Here is a 14,019-nt window from a genome sequence, read left to right on the forward strand (position 1 = left end):
GGCAACCCCCGCTGCGAAGCCTCTTTGCTGGAAGGAGACGATTGTACTCTAAATACCAGGGCCCCCTCCTTTCTAGACTAGCGGTTTACACCGCGGGGGAGGAGCGTGAGCCGAGGTCCTGCCCCCTCCGTGAAAGGGGTTGCATTTCCGGTTCATGGGGCGTTACTCAAAAATAGTACGAGGGCGGGCTGGAGTGGCGCGCGGGATGGGCCCCTCCCCTTTGTGTGGGGCTGTGACGTCACTTCCTCCTTCCTCTTTCCGCTGGCTCCAGGGCGCGCTCTGTGAGGGAGTGGCTTCTGTGCCGTATTCTTCGGAACCATGGTGAGCCTGGCCGCCCGCTTCCTACCTCCTACCTGCTGGTCCCTGCCCTTGCCTTGCTGTGTTCGTGTAGCCCCGCTGCTCCTCCCCTCCCAGCGTCGCAGGCTTTAGTGTCGGTCTCCCGGCCTCGCTGCACATGGCGCAGGCCGCTGCGTGAGGCCTGCGCGGTCCGGCGGGCGGCGCACGCGAGGCTCCTCAGGAGCAACGCTGGTCCGTTCGGCCTCGGTCTTTTGAATGCGGCCTTTCAGTAGCCCCGGGACCCCGGGATCTCCGGGACCAGGGCCTAATCCCGAACAAAGAATTTCCTAGTGTCCGGCCAGCTCCGCCCGAAGCTTGGAGGGCGAGTGGGAGCTGCCCGAGGGTGGGAGATGGAGGCCTGGGCCTGGCGGTCGTTCTGCGAGCCGCGTGCAACCTCTGCCTGCCTCATACTTAGTTTTTTTTGTTCGTTTTTTTGAGACAGGGTCTCACTATATGGTTGAGACTGCACAGGCTGAGCTCGAACTCGCAGCGATCCTCCTGCCACAGCCTCCCAAGTGCTGGGATTACAGGCGTGCGCCACCATGCCCGGCTCTTCTTATCCTTAGTTTAACACTGTCTTTAGTTTTGCCTTACGTAACAATATTCCTGCTGTATAATTTTTATTCCTGGCACCCTCCTGTAAGACTCCTGCTGGGTGATGGGCATTTTATTTGTTTGAAATTGCTATGTGAATTTTCTCTTAGACATCTACTGTCTGTTAAAAAGAGTATTGGTGAGCCCAGCGTGGTGGCGTAGGCTTGTGAGTTTGTAATCCCAGTACTCCGGAAGCTGAAGCAAGAGGATCGCCACGAGTGAGCCCAACCTGAACCACACAGCGAGACCCTGTCTCTAAAAAGAAAATAAAAGGATTGGCATGAAAACCGAATGTGTGTTTCTTGTTTTTCCTTCTCAGGCGTCCCTTTCCCTTGCACCTGTTAACATCTTCAAGGCTGGAGCTGATGAAGAGAGAGCAGAGACAGCTCGTATGGTAAGTCTGTTCTCTCCCATTCTTTTAAATATTAAATGTTACAAAATTTCCTCTTTGACTAAAATTCTGACACATCTTTATTTTTACATCAGTCTTCTTTTATTGGTGCCATCGCCATTGGAGACTTGGTAAAGAGCACCTTGGGACCCAAGGGCATGGTAAGAAAAATAGAAAATTTATTTTTATTTTTTTTTTAAATGACTTCTTGCTATATTTCCCAAGCTGGCCCGGAATAATAAACTTTGAATATTGTTTTGAAGCCCTTAGTTGAAATACAGTTAACAATTTTTCTGTGTTACTTAATTGTAAAAGTAAGATAAATGCACTCTTCTTGCTAAAAATCATAGTCCTGGATCACCATCCCTCACTGGAATGTACAACTTTTTTATAATATTCTGTTTGCTTCTATAGATACTTGTATCTTGAGTGTTATACAGTTTCTTATTCTTACAACAGATATCATTTTATACATACATGACATTTGCATGTACTTTTTCTTTAGGCTGTACTTCAAATTTCAATGTTAAGTATTCTGGCTTTATAAATTGTCAAATAGTCAGATGGTACTACCTCTTACCGTCAAAGTGTTTCACATACATTCTCCAAGATGTATCTTAACTTAAAACGAGTATGTTTTCTTTAGGACAAAATTCTTCTAAGCAGTGGACGAGATGCTTCTCTTATGGTAACCAATGATGGGGCCACGATTCTAAAAAATATCGGTGTTGACAATCCAGCTGCTAAAGTTTTGGTTGGTGAGTCTGAAGATAATACTATTTGCTAACTGTTTTGAAAAACATGGCCGTATTGACTAAAAATACTATGATGGGGTTAGGGATTTAGCTCAGTGGCACCGCCCCCTGAGTTTGATCTCTGTTACCAAAAAAAAAGTGCTATAATGATTTCCATCACTTTGATTATTGTCATTAAGGACCGTTTTTCAGAAGTGCCATGTAATTATTGGTGGTTACCTTGGTCCGTACTCTTAACGGAAATCACAGGCTAGCTCATTTATATATCATAAAAGTTTATTTGGCTCATGGTTCTGGAAGCTGGGAAGTGCAAGATCAGTGTATCATTTCTGAGAACATTCTGGTTGCCACAGTATTGCAGCATGGACGAAAGAGAAAGAGATTGATTGGGGTGTAAGTTTCCAATACATGAATTTTGGGGGAACATATTCAGGCCATGACAATGGGTAAAACTTCTGCATTTCTAACGTTAAAAGAAAAAAAAGTGTGCCAGGTGAGCGACCAGATGAGTGAGATTTAGATAAGTTGGTATTTTTGGGTAGAACTTGTTAAACTATGGAGAAGTAATTTTGAATTAACTTTGTTTTCTAGATATGTCAAGAGTTCAAGATGATGAAGTTGGAGATGGCACTACCTCTGTTACTGTTTTAGCCGCAGAATTATTAAGGGTAAGAGCAGCTGAGCAGCTTTTAACCTTGGTGTATTCGTTTTGCTGCTGTGGTTTTGAATACCAGAGGTAATCAAATGTTCTATAATTTATTTGTATACCTTTATTAATAGGAAGCTGAATCTTTAATTGCAAAAAAGATTCATCCACAGACCATCATTGCTGGTTGGAGAGAAGGCACAAAGGCTGCAAGAGAGGCTCTCTTGAGTTCCGCAGTCAATCATGGGTTGGTATATTAAAGTGCTACTGTTTGTTTTGTTTGTTTATGGTACGAGGGATTGAACTCAGAACCTTGCTGAGAGGCTCTCTTGAGTTCCGCAGTCAATCATGGGTTGGTATATTAAAGTGCTACTGTTTGTTTGTTTGTTTATGGTACGAGGGATTGAACTCAGAACCTTGGGCTTCTGAGGTGGGCTCTGTGCCACTGAGCTAAATCCCTGGCCCCATTGTAAATAACCTAGAGAAGAACACTGACAGTCATACACAGCATGATCCTGCCCCACCCCAGCAGTCAAACCTATCACTCTCCAGAGTTAACCATTAAAGTGAAAGTTTGGGTTTCTAGTTATTTTACATATGTAGTCAAATTAATGTGCAAACAAAACAAATGTATAGAGGGTTTGTTAGCCTCTTTTTCACCTATTTGGATAACAAGTGTGTGTCTGCGTATTGATATTTTCTGCAGTCTTAGTTTTAATAGTTAGGTCTTTGAATATATGACTAGTATAATTTCCTTAACATTGCTATTGTTGGAGATTTGTGTTTTTGACATTTTTTAGTTTTATACTATGATATAGTTGTTCAAGAAATGTTTCTAGCCAGTAGTGGTGCACGCCTGTAATCCCAGCACTTTCCAGACTGAGGTGGGAGGATTGCTGTTAAGTTTGAGGCCAGCCTGGCTACATAGTGAGTTCAAGGCCAGCTTGGACTACATAGAGACCTTGTTACCAAAATACCAAGAAATGTTTCTAGACGTGTAATTGCTGAGTCCAAGGTTATATACATGATTTAAGGACTTTTATGTACATTACCAAATAACCTTCAGAAAAATTTAGCTTCTACTAGCTGCATAAAAAGTGTTTTCCTTGTTTCCTCACTTTCTGGACATCATTTGAAACTGTTTGTGGTCTTGTGCCCTTCCCACCCTCTGCAGTTGAGTGGGGAAAACAGTCTCATTTGTTGGTAAATGTAGGAGTATTTGTTGACTCATGAATATCTAGGTAAATTTTGAAAAGTAAAGTAGAATTTAGTAGTGCTTTGGATAAGCATTTTATCAACAGGCACTTTTTTTTTCATTTGCTTTTACTTAGTTCGGATGAAGTTAAGTTCCGTCAGGATTTAATGAATATTGCAGGAACAACATTATCCTCAAAACTACTTACTCATCACAAAGACCACTTTACCAAATTAGCTGTAGAGGCTGTTCTCAGACTAAAAGGTTCTGGTAATCTGGAGGCCATACATGTCATCAAGAAGTTGGGAGGGAGTCTCGCGGATTCCTATTTAGATGAAGGTATGTATATGATGTGTGTGCAGTATTGGAAAGCAACTTTGATTAGCTCCTGAAGGCTGAATACTGTCTTTAGTTAGTAGGGACCAATGATACTTTACAAAGCCAGGGATCTTGTCTTTAAGGACGAGTCATTGCAACCGCTTTTGTCACTTTAATCCATTTGTTACAATGTGTTTCATCTACCCACACCATTCTGGCATTTTCTTGGTAGTCTACCTTTCGCTCTACACCAAGAAGTTATAATCTTTTAATGGTAGTGGGGATTGAACCCAGGGCCTTTGCATGAACTACACCACTAGTCCTTTTTGTTTTGAGACAGGATATTACTAAGTCACTGAGTTGCCTAAGTGGGACTTGAACATAGGGTCCTCCTGCCTCTACTTCCCAGGGTGGTGGTAGGATAGGTGTGTATCACCATACCTGGCTTTTTTTTTTTTTTTTAATGATACTGCTGATTGAACCCAGGGCGGCCCTGCACATACTAGGCAAGCAGTATACCACTGAACCCCTGAATCGTACAGGCTGACCTAGAATTTAGGATGCTCCTTCCTCAGCCTCCCAAATGGCTGAGTAACAAGTGTATATACCACCATATCGGATTGTGTGTTTTAAATAACCCACTAAATTGATTTTTTTGTGATCAGTGCTTTATGGATTCTAGGACAGTGGTGGCAAACCTCTTCAAATTTTCATTGATACAGACAGCCTGCTGTAGCACATGTTCATAGGTTCACTACCACTACCACTGTTAGAGGAGCTTGGTAAAGCAAATTTAAATGCTTTTTTTTTTTTTTTTTTTTTTTGGTAACCGGGGTTGAACTCAGGTCCTTGAGCCTTGCGAGGCAGGCAGCAGCAACTGAGCTAAATCCCTGGCCCGCATCTTTTGAATTAGTAATTTGATAAAATGGATAGCTTTATAAGATTTACTGTTGTATCCCTGAAATGTTTAATAGTATCTTTGCTTTGGTGGTAGGCTTTCTGTTGGATAAGAAAATTGGAGTAAACCAACCAAAGCGAATTGAAAATGCCAAAATTCTTATTGCAAATACTGGAATGGATACGGACAAAATAAAGGTTTGTAATTACATTTCTTGAAATTTGAATTGCTGGCTTATAAACTCACATTAGGTATCAAGTACCCTGAAATACTGAAAATACATGTTTGGAAATGTATACACATAACTTTTTTTTGGTACTGGGGGTTGAACTCTGGGACCTTGTGTTTGCAAGGCAGGTGGTGGCCCGCACACAACTTTTTCATACATAGGTTTGTACAAATGTGGAAATATGCTATGGGACTCGTAAAGGAGTAGTGAAGCTGATGTCGTGCTTATTTTTTTCTTTGTTTTAGATATTTGGTTCCCGGGTAAGAGTTGATTCTACAGCAAAGGTTGCAGAAATAGAACATGCAGAAAAGGAAAAAATGAAAGAGAAAGTTGAACGTATTCTTAAGCACGGAATAAATTGTTTTATTAACAGGTCTGTGTTTTCTTATGCTGACAATTTTTTATTTTTTTGTTTAAAAATATATTGAAGTACTTCATGCTGAATTACAGTCAATGGTGTGTTATTCAGAAACTGCTATACATATTTTTACTTAAGATTACAGAATTTTATAGCAGTTTATACACATTCCTAGTGGACATTTAGATCGTTGGGAAGTTTTATGTTGGACAGTATTCCTGCTTCATCTGCAGGTACATTCCAAACCCTCAGTAGATGCCTGAAACTGTAGATGGTATTAAACTTTTCAGATACTTTTTTTCATACTTAACATATAATGAAAAAGTCCACATTTTGCAAATTTGGCACGATAAGAGATTAACAATAAACTAAGACAACTGTAACTATCCTGTAACAAAAGTTACATGAATATTGTCTCTGCACCTTTTATAGTACCTTACTGTACTATATTCACCTTTCTTGTAATGTGAGATGATTCAGTGCCTGTGTGGTAAGATGAAATGAATTACTTAGGCATTGTGACATAATGTAGTCTACTGTGTAAGGATTGCTTGAACAGAGGCCCTGAGATACATCAGTCTGATAATCTAGATGGCTATTAAGTGATTAACACATGGCTAGAATGTACATCGTGGATATAGCATTCAGTTGGATGATTCAGGTTCTGGGAGAGGCATTAGCCAACATAAGATTTTATCAGGCTACTAAAGACGGGTGTAATTTAAAACCAATGAATTATTTTTGAAATTTTCCATTTAATATTTTGGAAAAAAAAATTCTGGAATGCCAGTTGGCCATTCATAGCTAAAACCTGAGAAAGTGAAATCATGGATCAGGGGAGGGCACTTTTGTCTATGAAAATTCTTAGAAGTAGCATTTAATTTTATTGCTGCAGATTATCAAGAATTAAAGCATATAAACACAGGTAAGGTGTTTTGATACATTACCACTGAATTGACTTCCAGAATTACAGTCAGTAGCAATATAATTGGATCTTCAGTGCTAGTGTGGAAACATTAGTATTAACCTTAAATTGTATAGATGAAAATGGTAACTTATTTGCATTTCTTTGGCTTTTAGTAAGGTAAGAGTGTTTCCATGTTTTTTATCAGTTTTGAGCATAATGTCTATATATTTTATTTGCAGGCAGTTAATTTATAATTATCCTGAACAGCTTTTTGGTGCTGCTGGTGTCATGGCTATTGAGCATGCAGATTTTTCAGGTGTGGAACGCCTAGCTCTTGTCACAGGTATGGGAAAAAGGAATTAATTTATAAACACTGTAATAGTTATTGGGATTTATGAGGGTTGCCTAATAGTTGATAATATGAAGAAATCCCTTTAAGGAGCTTAGTAAACAGTTTTTTGGAAATCTGATTTATATTTTTGGACACCACTGATTTTGTTATATTACTTAATATAGGTTGAGTTTTCCTTACCTATATAAGTACTGTGCGAACTGATCGTGCCATTGGAGCTCAGTGTTTCTTACCTAAAATTAGTGTTTTGGATTTTGGAAATTTTAAAATTTGGGAATATTTGTGTGTGTGTGTGTACATACATCCATATATATATATATGTAAAATGAGAATGTATGTGTGGAACCCAGATTTAGACATGAAATTTATTTGTGTTTTTTTTTTTTTTTAATTTTATTGAGTTTATTGGTACATTTTAGGGATACAGTACAGTTACATTCATTGTTGGGATCATGTACCTTTACATGGCAAGTCTTGATTCTCATTTTTTCCCCTTACCTCTGCCCTCCCTTCACCCCCTCCTCCCCTCCCCATCTACAAACACTTTATTTTCATCTTTTCATTCTCTCACATTATTTGTGTTTTGTATATGTCTGATAAGCAGTCTGGTTGTGATTTTAGATGATATATTTAGTATACCTGCATTTTGACAGAACTGTCACATGTGATCAGGTGTGGAATATTCCTTTTGTGACAGTATGTTCAGTTTTGGATTTTGAATTTTCAGTTTAGGAATGCTTAAACTATACCAAATTGTATACAAGACTTCATAGCTACAGATTACTTTTTGTTGTGTTAATAAAGATCCTAAGTCCTTTCTCATGCTTATTTGAAAGCAAATTTTAAATGTTTTAAGTGTTTATTATGTTCATAGGTGGTGAAATTGCCTCTACTTTTGATCATCCAGAACTGGTAAAGCTTGGAAGTTGCAAACTTATTGAAGAAGTCATGATTGGAGAAGACAAACTCATTCACTTTTCTGGAGTTGCCCTGGGTGAGAGATTATGTAGATAGTGGTTTAGGTGCTTAAATTCTTGCTAGATTCTATTTAAGTGAACAAAAAAATTTTTCCAGTATTAGAATATGATATGTTGTAAGTCTTAACTTGTGAAAGGGCATAACATATGTTTTGTTTCCGTTCTTTTGAGAGTTACTTTATCTTTATTGTGTCTTTGTGAAGAGTGTGAATTTAGTATAGTTTTTTCTTTAAACTTAGAACAGTTTATGAACATAGATTATTGGGAAAGAAAGTGTAAATGGTGGAGGAGATCAGCTTCCAGTACCCAGAATTACCAACAGTAATAATAAAAGGCAAACTTTTGTGTTCTATGACTAGGTGGTCACTGTGGCATAAGAATATTATGTTTTAACTTTAGGTGAGGCCTGTACCATTGTTTTGCGTGGTGCCACTCAACAAATTTTAGATGAAGCAGAAAGATCTTTGCATGATGCTCTTTGTGTTCTTGCCCAAACTGTGAAGGATCCAAGAACAGTTTATGGAGGAGGTAAGCATTTAGAAAGTAATTAACACTTACAGTATTTATTACTCCTTTTTATTGTTGTGCTGGGGATTGAACCCAGAGCCTTGTGCGTGCTAGACAAGCAACTCTGCCACTGAGCTACATCCCCAGCCTGTAATAAATACTTACAATACACTGTGCTTTGAATTGTTCTAGTGGTTCTTGCAGAAACTGTTGACTTTGAACTTAAATTGTAAAATGCTTGGCTGTTTTAGGGGAAGTCAGCAATTCTAGAGACAGGCATAACAATAGTTTGTTGGAATTTTAAATTGTAGGTTGTTCTGAGATGCTGATGGCTCATGCTGTGACACAGCTCGCCAGTAGAACACCAGGAAAAGAAGCAGTTGCAATGGAGTCCTTTGCTAAAGCCCTGAGAATGGTAATACTAAAATTAAGCTCTGAACTTAAATTTTGTGGGTTTGTGTGTGTGTGGGGGGGTATTGTTTTAAAATCAGTGCATATTTCTTAAAAGTGGTCACACTTCTTTGGCATTAAGAAAATGAACTAGTTCATACCATTTTTTAAATTTGATTCTGGATTCTATACTTTTCAAGATCAGTAATTAAAATGAAGCAGATTTTACATTGTTTCCAAATGTATAATTTTAAAAAGTTACCTTTCTCCATAGTTCTTACAGTAGGTACTTATTTGTCGTCTTTGTTTTGTAGTTGCCAACCATCATAGCTGACAATGCAGGCTATGACAGTGCAGACCTGGTAGCCCAGCTCCGAGCTGCTCATAGTGAAGGCAAAGTAACTGCTGGACTAGGTAAGAAATCAAGTGGAACTTGATAGTAGTTAAAAGTAACTCTAGTTCTATGTTCATTTCTCATGGTAGATCAAAGTTCAAATGATGGCTGTATAAAAGACCCTGTGGGGCCAGGGATTTAGCTCAGTGGTTCTGCCTTCTGCCTTGCAAGCGCAGGGACCCAAGTTCAATCCCTGGTACCAAAAAAAAAAAGAAAAGAAAAGAAAAGACCCTGTGGTTCTTGCTTTTGTAACTATTTTATGCTGAGAAAATTTGTTTTTAACTTTCTATTCTCAGCAATACCATGTGATGTAAAAACTAGAAGAATTATAACTAGTTTGGTATGTAATATAGCATAGTGCTTATATTTTGACCTAAATATAAAATGTACTTCTAAACTGTATTTCTTTTTTTGTTTTGTTTTGTTTTTTTTGTTTTTTTGAGACAGGGTGCACTATGTAGTTGAGACTGTCCTAGAACTTACTATGTAGCCCTGGCTGGTCTTGAGCTCACAGCTGATCCTCCTGCCTCAGCCTCCAGAATGCTGGGATTACAGGCCTGCACCACCATGCCCGGCAAAGCATTCTTGAGTGTAGATCTATAATCCAAAGATAAAAGTGACCAGTGAAGCAGATTTAGTGCTGAAAATTTTTCTGATAAGCTGTTCAAGACATTATAGGAAATGTTAGAAGGCAGATAATCCTGTCCTTGGATAAGAGAGCAAATTTGTCATCTCCAAAGATGAACTAGGCAACATAAAAATCGGATAGATGACTTCTTGTAAATTCTTAGGATTCTGATTTTCTGCAGTAATTTTATATATAGGTGTAAAGATAAAAGGGGCTGGGGACTTAGCTCAGTGGTGCTTCCACTTTCCTTGTAAGCGCAAGGTCCTGAGTTTGATCCCTAATACAAAAAAAAAAAAAAAATTACTATGATCTAATGTCATTTTTGACAATTGTGCCCTCTGCTAATACAGTTGATCAATAGATGACTTTTTAAAATTTTTTAAAAGGCCTTCCTTTCGTGTTTTTGCTTTATAGGCCGGTCTGCTAACTAAATCAAGTGGTTTGGTGGTAATAGTCACGTTCAGTTTTATTTGTTATGGCATTGGAGAGGTTTTGATACCTTAGTGGCTAAGCAGCTACTTGTTTAGTAAACATGTACTTTGTCTTTTTAGATATGAAGGAAGGTACCATTGGAGATATGGCAATATTGGGTATAACAGAAAGTTTCCAAGTGAAGCGACAGGTTCTTTTGAGTGCAGCTGAAGCAGCAGAGGTGATTCTGCGTGTGGATAACATCATCAAAGCAGCACCAAGGTACTAGAGCATATTTAATTCTCAGAGAAATATTACTAACACCAGCACACAAAAGCCAGGGAGCTCTGTTTACAAGTAGATAGTTATAATTAATAGAAAGTGGAAACATTTTGGCCTAGTTTAAAAGTATTCTATCCAAGTTATTTAAAATATGTGACCATAGTACTTAAGTCAGAAAAGCTTAGGAGGAATGAGGTACAGGCAGGCATGCATAGTACCTCTTGGGGTTGAAAGAAGTAAGGCTTGGTTGGTAAGGTCAAATAACAGTGGAGCTTGGAGGCTGTGGGGAAGGTGTACTGTGGAAAGTGTGCAGTGCTGCGGTGAACCAGCTCCACTTGTTTTGGGTACGCTTCCATCTAGACATTCATGTCTTTCCTTCTCTTTTTCCTTCTTCCTTTCCCTCCCTCCTTCCTCTCCTGTCTCTTTTCCCTCTTTTTTTTCTTTCTCTTCTTTCTCTCCCCACTCCCCTTCTTCTCTCCCTTTTCCCCCCAATGCTAGGGATTGAACCCAGGGCCTTTGCACAGAGCTCTATTGCCAGTTCTTTCTTTATTTTTACAAAGACAGGTCTTGCTAAGTTGCCCAGGTTGAGCTTGAACTTCTGATCATGCTACCTCAGCCTCCCTCCCAGAGTGCTGACTTCACTTGGTTTATTATTATCTCCTGTTTTTGGAGTCCAGGGTCTTACGTAGTTCAAGTTGGCCTTGAGCTCACAAATGTTAGAATTACAGACGTGTGTACCCCACCTTGCCAAGCTCCACCTTGACTCATTACTGACCTTTTTTTTTGACAATGCTTAGTATCCTAGTTCTTCCATAAGCTGCTGAGGTTGGAAAGGTTACCTTTGTATGGCCTCAAAAAAATACTCTGCTCTTAGAGTCTGTTTACTATGTTGTTCACCTTTAGAAACAATGTTTCTTAAGCTTTACCTCCTCAGAGCATCAAGATAAAAATTTCAGTAGTACCTTTTCTTCCCAAAAGATTCTTATATGCCCCTTCACTATATAGCCACAGAAAATAAAAGGCATGAGGGATATTGGCATTTTAAAGTGAGTTACCCTACCCAGTTCCCCAGCTTATCTGTTGGCAGCACTTGTTTTGATCCAGCAGTTTTTATCTAGAATACCAGTAAAGTGTCTGGTTCTACAACTTGTGATTGAAAGTAACTGTCTTTGACTGATTGAGTAAAAAAATGAATTGGCATTTTCCTGAAGATTGTATCTTCATCTGAAGATTATATCTTGTTTAAGTAAGTTGTAGGGATGAGAAGTTGAGAATTGTTAAATGTATACAGCCCTTCACATTTCATAGTTTCTAATGTCTTACTAATAACATAGTAATTGAAGAATGTAAGCCATTAAATAGAAACATCTTTCTTACAGAAGATTGAACTATGATGATTTTAATAAGATTAGGATTGTAGCTGTATTTATATTTAGTATACAGCTTTAGTTGAAATGCTTTTCATTTTTATGTTAACTTTTTTTGGTGATGGTGGTACTGGGATTTGAATCTAGGGTCCCTTAGGGGCTAGCCAACCAAGCACTCTACCACTAAGCTACATCCCTAGCCCTTTTCTCTTAATTGTGTTTTTTGTTTGTTTGTTTTTTGTTTTTTCTTACAGGAAACGTGTTCCTGATCACCATCCCTGTTAAGCATCCCATGTGCTATTACCTGGACCAGTTCATAGTGAAGTTGTGTTTGAAAGACTTCAACTTCTTAAAGAAGACTGTGGAATTGATAATTATCTGTGCCCATTATATCCTTAAGTTTGCACACTTAGCTGACCTGTTTAAACATAGGTCTAATTTATTTACTGTTTGATTTACCATACGATTCTGTTGATACAAAAGTCATTTCTCATGCTCTCATTAAAATAAAAACAGTTACATCTTATTGATCTGTATACCCTGTTTAAGATCTACTTTATGCCAATGATTGCATTGTAGAGGTATTCTACTTAATGACTGATCTTACACTTCTATGAAATAAATGTTAATACAAGCTTAAGTCAAATATAAATACACCATAGTTTAATCTTTTAGTTTTGTTGCTAGGTCATAGATAATGCTCAGTTATGCTTAAGTTTTAATACCCATTTGATTTTGTGTAGTGAAAGTACCATATAAACTATGATACTCATTTAATTTTCTGAATAGATGAGTGATTGTTATTTTGTTAAGGTTTTTAGCTGTGGTAACTAGATTGAGAATGGATATACATAAGTACTGAACTTTAACACATTTTTTTGTTTTGTGTCGGGGATTAAGCCCAGGGTCTTGCCTATCCTGGCAAGCACTCATTCTCCCAGCTATGCCCTTAGGCCTTAAAGTTTGGAGGAAATGAGGAAACCCAGTAGCAACTTACAGGGTTTTACTGGATGTCCTCTCTGCTAACTTGGAGGGGTGGCCTCATAAAGGAGCAAAAGGGATTTCAAAGATACAGTGACACACCAGCCTTGGTGGAGAGGTGTCAGTTTCTTGCTGGGCACAGTGGTAGAATCCTGTAGTCCTGGCTACTCAGGATGCTGAGGTAGGAAGATCACACAAGCCCATGAGTTTGAGATCAGCCTGGGCAACATAAGATACCGTCTTGAAAAACAAAATTTGTCTCAATAGTTTCGTACTTTATAATTTTGAGGCCAGTCAACTACATTGTGAGGGCTTTTCTCAAAACCCCTGCCCCCACCAAAGTGCTGTATTCTGCATCACTTTTTTGGATACCAGGGATTGAACTTGGGACCTTGTGCTTCTGAGGCAGGTGGCAGCACCACTGAGCTAAATCCCTGGTCCATCTCCATCACTTTTGATTCCCCAGTTGAGGCAGATAGAGCAGGTAAGCATGAGAAAACATGGCCGTGGTTTCAGTGGGAGAGGTGGGTGTATTTATCCCAAGGGATCTAGGAAGTTTGGAGTTCGATGTTAGAAAATGTAGTTGGGTATGTTTTCTCCAAATATCTTAAAAGGGATGGGCCAGTAAGTTTTATAGTCTTAACAGTTTAAAAAGAGATAAAAATGTGGGAACTTAATTATTGTATCTAAGAATACACCCGTGCCATTTCCTTCATCCTTTTTGTGTTGCCAGGGGTAGAACCTAGGGCCTCTCACATGGGTGGCAAGTACTTTATTACTCACCTGCTTCTCCAGCCTGACTTGTTGCACTTTCTGAATTCATTTTTTTTTTAATCTTCTTACAGATTCAGTTGTTTGGGGCCTAGAAAAATTCCAAGTGTATACATGTTTAAATCTTTTAATTTAGTAGATAAGTATAACCTATGCCCTTTAATTCCTGTAACTGTTTTAGGATGGAGTTTCTTTGAATTCAGGAACAGCAAGTATGGAAGCAATGGATTGGTTTGTTTGTTTGTTTTTGTACCGGGGATCAAACCCGGGTCCTTGTGCTTGTGAGGCAGGTGGCAGAACCACTGAGCTAAATGCCTGGCACTATGGATTGT

The 14,019-nt window shown here is 38.8% G+C and overlaps 1 protein-coding gene across 1 annotated transcript; it reads left to right on the plus strand.

Moving 5' to 3' along the window:
• Positions 1–225: 225 nt before the first annotated feature.
• Positions 226–12,454, plus strand: Cct2 (chaperonin containing TCP1 subunit 2). Its single transcript, XM_010644202.2, has 16 exons — positions 226–321; positions 1,250–1,324; positions 1,417–1,482; positions 1,968–2,079; positions 2,668–2,744; positions 2,857–2,969; positions 4,054–4,256; positions 5,230–5,330; positions 5,608–5,735; positions 6,867–6,970; positions 7,854–7,973; positions 8,356–8,484; positions 8,775–8,878; positions 9,168–9,267; positions 10,427–10,568; positions 12,190–12,454. Exons 1-16 carry the CDS (start codon positions 319–321, stop codon positions 12,218–12,220), a joined length of 1,608 nt encoding a protein of 535 aa, XP_010642504.1. The 5' UTR covers positions 226–318; the 3' UTR covers positions 12,221–12,454.
• The last annotated feature ends 1,565 nt before the right edge of the window (positions 12,455–14,019 follow it).

This window comes from Fukomys damarensis, unplaced genomic scaffold (assembly GCF_012274545.1).
Source record: "Fukomys damarensis isolate Sample0158 unplaced genomic scaffold, DMR_v1.0_HiC HiC_scaffold_15, whole genome shotgun sequence".
In the NCBI taxonomy this organism is placed as follows: Eukaryota; Metazoa; Chordata; class Mammalia; order Rodentia; family Bathyergidae; genus Fukomys; species Fukomys damarensis.